At 33.9% G+C, this 10,121-nt stretch overlaps 2 protein-coding genes across 2 annotated transcripts; both read right to left on the reverse strand.

Moving 5' to 3' along the window:
- Positions 1-200: 200 nt before the first annotated feature.
- Positions 201-2,656, reverse strand: LOC120780836. Its single transcript, XM_040113078.1, has 3 exons — positions 2,242-2,656; positions 300-1,098; positions 201-225 (listed from the first exon to the last, which is right to left on the reverse strand). Exons 1-3 carry the CDS (start codon positions 2,471-2,473, stop codon positions 201-203), a joined length of 1,056 nt encoding a protein of 351 aa, XP_039969012.1. The 5' UTR covers positions 2,474-2,656.
- Positions 2,657-6,925: 4,269 nt separating this feature from the next.
- On the reverse strand, positions 6,926-10,121 carry LOC120780838. Its single transcript, XM_040113079.1, has 4 exons — positions 10,048-10,121; positions 7,892-8,055; positions 7,489-7,814; positions 6,926-7,403 (listed from the first exon to the last, which is right to left on the reverse strand). The coding sequence occupies exons 1-4, from the start codon at positions 10,119-10,121 to the stop codon at positions 7,329-7,331; spliced, it is 639 nt and encodes a 212-aa protein (XP_039969013.1). The 3' UTR covers positions 6,926-7,328.

A 10,121-nucleotide genomic window follows, 5' to 3' on the forward strand; every position in this document is an offset into this window, starting at 1 on the left:
CAACGCATCTTGATTCATTTTCCCAAGGAATATAAAACTTAATTCCTTTTGATCCCTAAATAATTCTTGGCTCAACTGAATCATTCCAACAATTGTTACTACCTAATTTCATTTCACGATGGCCTTCCCCATAATCCACAAACCCGTCAATAACATCCCTAACTCTATTGTATGTTAGGTCGGTCTTAATTGATATTTCATCAAATAGTAGAACGCAATTTCGTTCTAAAACGGACATTTTTTTTGTAATTTTTTCTAAATTTCCCAAGACATTGGCATCGAACCCAGGGACAACATACTTTATGAGGCGCCATCGCAATAGAGAGCTCTTGCTTGGTAAAGCGAAACCTAAATCGTCACGCATAAAATAATATGATTTATTGGACATGTAATTAATGTTTTGTGCCAATGCCCTTTCATCGTCACTGAAAATAGTGCGCTTCGCGACGATCATCCTAGCGAATGTTACAGCATCTTTGCTTGAATTTACATCCGCAACTATTGCACATTTACTAAGGTCTTGATACCTTTTTTCCAAATCTTTAATATTATCCTCCAACTCTTTGATCTTCTTATTCAATTTAAGCGCATTACTTTGATAGTAACGTGCCGATCGAGCAAATCGTTCACGACTATCTAATGCATAGCCTACGTCGTCATTTTGGGGTTCTAATTCTAATCTTCTTTGTTCTAAAATTGAATATGTTTCGAATTCCCTCAAAGTTATGTCGTCCTTCTCTTCTTTACTTCCTACAGCTACCTCAGGACAACCATAAGTTTTAGAAACGGGCGGGCACACCCAAATTGAGTCAGCACTAGATGAGCTACGACTTAGTGCTGAACCTAATCTGAAACAGGGAAAAGCCCCAGGCAATAGTTTGAATTTGGTAACGTACTGCGAATCGAAATGGTTACGACAAATAAAAAGACTATCGGAAGGCGACACAACTAAGTTGCAAGCCTTTGCCCAACTTTCTCGAACATCTTTCTCTTTAGGAAATTTGTAGAGCGTTTTCTGCCTGTTAACGCAATTCGGAATGCAGCACCTTCGAACCGGCAATTGAGTCGTCCACAAATGCTTAGGGGGTTCGTCGTATCCTATTTATGTACATAAAAAAATTTTAAAGAAATTCCAATATGTACGTATATACATATATAAAATTAATTAAAATTTAAATATAATTTTAAATCAAATTCAACCACTGTTTCCAGTTTGATAAATTTTAAACAATTTTATAATATATCTGTCGAAAATTCTTTTTAATTAGAAAAAATAAAATAAAAATTAATTAAATTTTAATTAGAAAATATTAAATATCTATGTTCAAATATATTGAACATACTATACATTGCATATATTGAACATGAAATGCATTATCATGCAAAACAATGTTTGTAAATGTACGCACATGAACACAACATACATATGCATGTTAAAACAATAGGCAACATAAACATACACACATGCAGGCGCGGATCAACGGGGCAAAGTTAAAAGTAATACATTATTTCCATCATAAGTGACACTCCGCGAAGAAAAAGACTTTAAGTTACAAGCACAAAATTATATAGTTCCCTCCCCAAAATTCTACTCTGGATTCGCCCCTGCACACATGCACATAAATTTAGTTATTTAGGATATTTTGAAAAATAATATATAAAGATTTGAAATTGGAAAATAAAAATTAGAATGAAATATTTCTAAGCTTAGAAACGAGTCAGTTGTAAGAATCTTAAGAATCTGATTTAAGTTTAAAGTTTGATCATACCAATCAAACAGTTTGATATAACAATTCAAACATAATTTTTTTCATTTGACATTTTATGAATTTTTTCTTAAATTTTTCCTTTTTTTGAACTTTGAAAGCATAAGCATATTCTTTATATATGTATGCATGTATATAGAAAAATATTTATTCTTATTTATAAATTGTAGTTGAATCATACATACATATGTATGTATGTACATACTCATACATATATCGCTCATTTACATGAACACAGGATTTTTATATCTAACACGAGATATTTTACGATAAAAATTACTTTATATTTTTCACAAACAACGTTTATGCCAAAGAAAATATTTTACTACTTTATTGAATAAACTTATGCTGGTTTCCATATTCATAAAACAACTTATGACACTTTTCATGTAAATGAGCGATATGTACAAGAACTTAACAAGTACAAAATAAAACTTACATATGCACATTTTAGATTTAAAAAAACATCACTTACCAAGGTTTAGGGTGGGCACAGCCTGTGCCTTCAACTTTTTCACACCCACAGCACTTTGTTCGAAGTGCTTAATGCAAACAAATGCATTGTGGGTGGGTAAATCCTGCGATGGTGGGATGCGTAAATTTTCCACCCACTTCAGGAGCTCCTCCTCTCTTTTAGGGAATGAGAAGAATCTTCCGGAAGATTCTGTCTCACACTCGCGAACGCGACACTTCCTAACTCTAGCCATTTTTTAATTAAAATTATTTAAAATTTACTTAAAACACTTAGAAAACGAATTGGCGACCGAGCTAAACTTTTCTCGACGAAATTCTATAAGAACTAAAATTCCGTTGACGATTTCTTTTTCAACTTTCATTTTTGGCGCAATTTCCCCACCCAAATATATTAGGATTAGAAGGAATCCAACTACTTGCATATATGTACATTAGGGTGTTTCAAAAATATTTTTTTTTTTTTTCAATTGGTACTCGCAAAAATAGGTTCCTAGACACCTCTAAGAAAGCCTCTCCAAATATGAGTTTTTAATTGTAACGGTAAGGACCTCCGCCTAACGGTTTTCTATTTTTTCTTATTATCAGATAGAAAAATTTATATCTCGCTTCCAACTACTTGAAAAAATATCTTGTTAATTAGGTTTTGTAGGAAATTGAATGCTCTAAAAAATATGAGTCTCTTATGATTTTTTTCGTAAACCCAACCGTTTAAAAGATATTCAACGGTTGAAATTTGACTATTTTTGGAAAAATTTTGTATTTCTTATGAATTTTATAACTCAATGAAAAAAAATTATTATGAATAGATTTTTGGAGAGGCTTTCTTAGAGGTGTCTAGGAACCTATTTTTCAGAGTACCAAACGAAAAAATTTTTTTTTTTTTTTGATCCACCCTAATATGCATTGATGTTTGACGATGAATATCTCGTAAACGCTTAACTTAATCGAAATATCATCGTAGACCATTTTTATAGAGCAGTAAATTTCCTACAAAACTATGTGTTTCACCATTCATAATAATTTTTTTTCATTGAGTTATAAAATTAATAAGAAATAAAGAATTTTTCCAAAAATAGTCAAATTTCAACCGTTAATATCTTTCAAACGGTTGGGTTTACGAAAAAATCATAAGAGACCATATTTTAGAGCATTCAATTTCCTACAAAACCTAATTAACAAGATATTTTTTCAAGTAGTTGGAAGCGAGATATAAATTTTTCTATCTGATAATAAGAAAAATTAGAAAACCGTTAGGCTGAGGACCTTCCCGTTACAATTAAAAACTCATATTTGGAGAGGCTTTCTTAGAGGTGTCTAGGAACCTATTTTTGCGAGTACCAATTGAAAAAAAAAGAAAAAAATTTTGAATCACCCTAATGTACATATATACATATGTACATACATAGAATACAAGAACTTTTCCAACCAACCAGAAAACACCTGCATATAAATATATATGTTTATATTAGCTTTAACGTACATTGGCTCTCTTTTATATATATTAACATATTTTTTCCCATTGGCTCTAATAACTACTCAGTTCTGTTATTGTCGTGCCCCTGATGTTAAGTGGTGAAATGCGCTAATAATTTTCTGTGGTGAAATGCACTCATCCAAAACAGGTAATATCCCAAAACTGAAATATCCCTAAATTCTCGGCGTCGTGAACCTTCTCTATAATATACGTTCTCTGGTTGGACATCCCATTATTCCTGCTCTGTACACTTTGCTAACGCTATGTTTTGCTCACGCAATTACACGTACATATGTTTGTTTGTGCACATTAGTCCTATTTAGCATGTACTAGGCTTAATATGTAAGCAGCATATTGCAATGCTGCATTCCCATTTTTTATTTCTCTTTTAATAACTAAATTATGTATGAAGAAGCAATAGCGTTAAATAGGTACTTAGATTGAACTGTTAGAAGTACATAACATATACATATATGTATGTACACACTAGCTGACCCGGCGAACTTTGTACCGCCTAACAGTCAATGAATGTGATGTTACAGATAAGCAGAACTTTATGATTTTTTGAAAGCAATACAATGAATACATATACTGTTTATAGCGGCCCGGTACGTGTTTCGCTACGTATGAAGTGAAATATTAAATCAAACTCATTTATAAAAAAAATATATATTTAATTATTTGCTAGCTATTCTTGAGTTATAAAGTCACAACGAAAAATGGCATTCATTTTTATATTTATAGATGCACTGCCGTTATGGCTTTATGTCAACTTCAATAAGATTAATCCAAAACATTTCGATAAACAATAATTTTTCTTTTTCCATTTTGAGCATGAATAAACAAACGGCTGGGGGTACCGACTCTGGAACAGACAACATAAAGTTGGCCATGATTCCTCCAAATTCACGCCACAAACGTTAAGTGTTTACCCTTGAGCTTTGTTGATGGATATCGCAAATGATAAACGCACAGGATATTGTAATCGTTTTAATTCAAATGGCATATCAGTTGGAATCATAGGGATACGCGGTATTAAACGAACTTCTCCGTTTGATTTACCAGTTAAGATCGTAGCTTCAATCAAATTTGACAATAAATTTTTCACTGCCAATCTGGTGTCATTACACAGTTTTGGTGGATTAATATTTCGCAATAATATAATCAAAGAACCCACTTTCAGATTCAAGCAATGCGGTGGCATACCAGCCGGTTCTAATGAATTCAAAAATTCAGTTGGATAATTCATTGCCTCATCTTGATTCATAGCACTGTCAATTGATTTATATGTCGTGACTACGCCTGGGAGTTTTGCTTGAATTTGAAAATTAATGCATTGATATGAATGTTCTTCGGTGCTAAAATGGCGCGTTCTGTCAACCAATCATGGTTTCTGTAAATTCTGAAGAATATTTGGAAAAACAAATTCAATCAATTCATCTATCGATTTCGTAATTGTACAAAAATTGTTCGGTACAGTGATCAATCCGTTGGTTCTGTCGATTTGTATTTTGCCATTACCAATTTGTAACAATTGTTTTGAAAACTCATGGGCAGCTGGATCATTTTGTAGGTGAATACGCATATTAATGTTCAGTGTCAATTTTTGAACATATCTCCAAAGAACTGATGACTTCAAACAGGCATTTATTTCATCAGCAGGAGTTGACCGAGGAATGACTGGCAATGTTTGTCGAAAATCCCCTGACAGTGATATCAAAGCACCACCAAAAAGCTGTTGGTTACCACGTAAATCTTGCATTGTTCGATTAAATGCTTCTAGTAATTTTTTATTCGCCATTGTACACTCTCCCATAAAATAATTGACGTTAATCGCAGAACTTTTGCCGTAGCAGAATTTCTTGAAATATTGCAAGTTGGAGTTTCAATCACCTGTACATCAATGGCAATTTTAACGCAGAGTGTGCTGTCCGACCACCTTCTAATAATGTAGCAGCAATTCCCGAAGATGCAAGTGCCAATGCAATTTTCTGTTCCGATCGAATAGTGGCTAAAATCAGTGATATAACGAACGTTTTGCCTGTACCACCAGGTGCATCCAAGAAATATAACCCACCTGCATTATTGGAAATGGCTTGCATGATTGTGTCATAGACATATTTTTGCTGAATATTCATTTTGCTTATATTCGATTGTACAAATAAACGCAAATCATTAGAATTGAATTCCTGTTCACGTTGCAATTCATGATCAAACAGATCATGCATGTCACGATTTGGTACGGTCATACCCAATTGTACTAATGTTTTATTTGCAATCCGTATCTTCAATTATTATCAAAGCTTCGTTGTACATTTCCGAAGTTATCAACAAATCAGGATTTCTTGCTTGATGACGCATACGCATTAAAATATCTTCTGCAATATTATGTTTATATCTGTTCCATAATTCAAGTGGATTTGATGGCATACATGTTGATAATATAACGGCAAACAGCATTCGTATTTGTTGAGGATGAGACGAAATAGATGCATCATGAAGTGTTGAATCCCAATGAGCATCATCCTCCAACAAATGCAAAAGTTGGCATGCTTTCACGGTATGTTTCACACAAATGACCGTTGACTGTTCTCAATTCTTGAAATGATTTTTGGGCCATTCACGTTAACTAATAACAATCTCAAATAAAAACACTCAACATTGTTTGGATGTACTGTATATATTCTGCCAATTGCATCTGTTTGGAAAATGCCAGGATGCCCATGAACAGCTGTTCCTTGTTTACGTCTTTGAAGTTTTTTCGAAGACACATTCCATGTGTAATACTGGGGCACTTCAGAATATAACAAAGTTATCGCAAATGTATCAGTTTCGCATAATTTGAAAAAAGCTGTTAACGTAGTTGCTGGTGGTTGCGCTGCTCTTTCCAATAAATTTGCTACATTAAAATAAACACGTTGACCATTCTCAAGATGTACAGCCAAGTGAACAACCGCAGGATATCCTTCGTGCATTGGAATCGATATAATCCTCCAGACAGCTTCATTGCTACTAATATAGCGACCCATTTGATACTGAGCAATTTCATCATTTCTATTCTCACCAGCAACACCGAAAATAGCCATATCGCTCCCTTTATTTACATACTTGCAAATATACATATTTAATGGATTTGACAGAATTACAATATTCCACATTTATATGAGCGTTGAATATTTTCGATAATAATGAACAATACGGAGCCACCCAACGATTATCAACTTCAACTTCCTGGTTATGCATTCTAAAGGTTGCCGTTTTGCCATTATCAGTAGGTGATCTACGTCGATACAACGGATATCCGTCATTGCCCGTTATTGTGTCTGAAGTAAATTGCCTTGGGTATCGTTTCGAACACTTTTCATCAATCATACATGGTGAATTCATATTTAGTTCACCGCACGGTCCATGTATCATGTTTTTAACGACAACTTGAAATAACTCAGGATCAGCAGTGTAATTAGGAATTTCAGCGGATATAAGGTTATCGATTTGATCCGGAGTTACTTTATGTACCAGCCAAATTAGTATATGTGCGTGCGGCAATCCCCTTTTCTGCCATTTAATGGAGTACATATGGCAACGCACCTCCCCAAATACATATAATTTCGCAATTAAATCCATAATTGCTTTAAATTTTTGCCGAAAAACACGCGCAGTAATGTCATGACGATTGGTTGTCGACTGTCCTGCAAATAAATTGTTTTTAATGTCATCCCACTGCGGATTACATGTAAATGTAATGAACAGATCCGGTCGACCGTATTTTCTTACATAACACATTGCGTCTTGTGCATATACGTTCATATTCCGTGGGCTACCTATATACGAAGATGGCAATATAGTTAAACGTCCGATGTCATTAATATTAGCATCATTCGCTATCGCATCTTGCAAATGAATATATTGTTCAGATCTTAATTTTGCTTGGTTGAAACGAATAAAATTAAGACGTTCTGTTTCTATTTTGACGTACATATCAACGATGTATTGATGATATAGTTTACGACATCTCAAGATATAATTTTGTTCTTGTGGACGAACCATCAATCGATAAGAATAAAAATTCATGGCACTAACTTTTTTCTGTACATGTAGACCTTAAAGTAAGTGGAAAATGTGACTTAAGAAATTTCTACAAATGATGAAATGTCAACACACCGAAAATATTATTTACCTGTTCGTGGATCAATCATTGGTATATTTATATTATAGCCATCGTCACCTTTCCAATGCAATATTGGGTATTGTAATGCGTCGTAACTACGATGAAGTTCCGAAACACGTTGCAATTGGTCATTTCTACGATGAAGTATAATATCACGCGATTGAAACTGATCACTACGAATTACAATTGCAACCTCATCAATTGTCGGTGCATTGAATCGCCTTTAATGCTCTCCAAAAGATGTTCTATCAGCCCTTATTACGATTTTGTGATGATCAGAGGGCATACGATCGAGAGCAATTTTGAACAATTGAACTAATGCGTTATGCTGATGGAAAAAACCTTTGTAGCTCACAAATAATTTCTCGTCTTGTATTCAAAGAAATTGCACAACGTTGATCCAATTCACGATTTTCATCACCAATAAAATAAATTTGCAAAAATTGATAATCAGCGTCGGGTATGGCAATAACGAACCAGCTTGATGATAAATTTGGCCCTGAATCTACAACATGTATGCAATTTTAGGTATATGTTGCATAATAATTTTAAAACTATAGAATACTTTTATGATTCAGATTGATTGGGACAATCCTGTTTAAGTATTTACCTTAAACGTCGGCATAAAATTATCTCTAATAATGTTAGTAGCACCAAAAGAAGTCATTTGAAATGCCGAATTATATTGTTGAATATGTCTCAAAAAGTGCTTCGAATTTTCAGAAGTTGGTGTTTCTAATGGTGGCAATCTCATTTTGCCATTAGCACAACACATGCCGAGCGTTTTACCTGGAAATTTAGCCGCATCACAATGTGGACATATTGCGTCCATTATTCCAATATATCCGTACATACTGTAATTAATCTGACTGTTGTAATTAAAAGCGGCACGCATAATTTCGGGTACAACAGTTTTATTTCGTGCATTACGTTCACGCTGCGATGCATTAGCTTGTGCTCGTTCATCTGATCGTGATCGCCTTTGTAATGCCGTAGCATTTGCATGACGCGTTCGCCGACCTATATTTCCTCGTGTGGGTCGTGGCATTTTTCTTTCAATTAAAAAAGAATAAATTAAATAAAAAAATGCCTAGTGGTACACCCTATGTTTTTTCCAATAAGGAAATACATAGATTCGTGTAATTCACTTCAACAGTTCAAAACTTACCGTTTTTTGCTCGGAAATTCGCTTTGCTCTATATTTATTTTTTTCACAAATTCACACAAACTTCAATAATTATTAAAAAAAAATATAATAACTAATTTGATGTCTTTTCAAAGCCTACTTTGTTTGTCGATCTGCCTGCTACATACATACCTAGATGTTGATATAAATATAATGCAAGTAAGTTTGTAGGTGGGAATAATAAGTATGCTAGTTAAGACGAAAGTTCATAAATTTTGAGAGCGAAAGAGCGTAGCTAAAAAGGTAACAAATCGTTTAGTAAATGATTAAACTATTATTGATGTATGTATGTTAATATGAAAACGTATAATCCGCTGGCTAAGTGGGATGAATCTGACCAAACAAATGGGTTTTTGGTGTGTTTTTAAAAATAATTTCACCATACATTGAGCGCTTTTCAGCTTTCCAAGTAGGTACGAGTTAAATAAAAAAAAATGTAACATATGTATGTGTGGTGAAATTTTTGAAACATTTTGGCCGATATCTCGAGACCCTAGTCACGGAGCGGCATCAAAAATACTCTACACTATAAAAATCACCAACAGCTTCCATTTGCTACCCATATTGTACAAACACATCCTAGGGTTACCCGGGTCCACGTTTTGGCCTATTTCTCGAGACCCTGGTATCCGATTCTTAAAATTTCAAAACACAAACCATCTACTGAATATTCCAAACAAAGCCTAAAAATTTGGTTTGGATAGGTGAGCCCGTTCTTGAGTTATAAAGTCACAACGAAAAATGGCATTCATTTTTATATATATAGATATATGAATTAATACAAAGCGGAATTACGTACATATGTATTTAGCGGTATCGAAATATTGTATAGAATATTATTTAAGGAGAAGAATTGTGCAAATAAAGTTAGTCTAATACCTGACCAGTGTCGTTACTCGGCCCTTTGCAACAATTTCGCTTATACTTTTCGCTGTTTCGTAAATTTGCGCGGTTATAAAAAAAAGCATTATAGCCCTACATTTTTGCCGCCCAACGTGGGGCACGAGAAAGTTGTTTCGTTGTTCGCCATTTCGGATCTTCAACATTGGACAT

Source organism: Bactrocera tryoni, unplaced genomic scaffold, assembly GCF_016617805.1.
Source record: "Bactrocera tryoni isolate S06 unplaced genomic scaffold, CSIRO_BtryS06_freeze2 scaffold_25, whole genome shotgun sequence".
NCBI classification, from domain to species: Eukaryota; Metazoa; Arthropoda; class Insecta; order Diptera; family Tephritidae; genus Bactrocera; species Bactrocera tryoni.

Coding starts and splice junctions, on each gene's coding strand:
- LOC120780836 (XM_040113078.1), bottom strand. CDS start 2,473: ATGGCTAGAGTTAGGAAGTGTCGCGTTCGCGAGTGTGAGACAGAATCT. Junction 1,099..2,241: donor TGTGCCCACCCTAAACCTTG/GTAAGTGATGTT, acceptor GTACATAAATAG/GATACGACGAACCCCCTAAG. Junction 226..299: donor TTGCGATGGCGCCTCATAAA/GTATGTTGTCCC, acceptor TGTCCGTTTTAG/AACGAAATTGCGTTCTACTA.
- LOC120780838 (XM_040113079.1), bottom strand. CDS start 10,121: ATGTCCAATGTTGAAGATCCGAAATGGCGAACAACGAAACAACTTTCT. Junction 8,056..10,047: donor CCACGTTGGGCGGCAAAAAT/GTAGGGCTATAA, acceptor TGTAATTCGTAG/TGATCAGTTTCAATCGCGTG. Junction 7,815..7,891: donor AATGATTGATCCACGAACAG/GTAAATAATATT, acceptor ACTTACTTTAAG/GTCTACATGTACAGAAAAAA.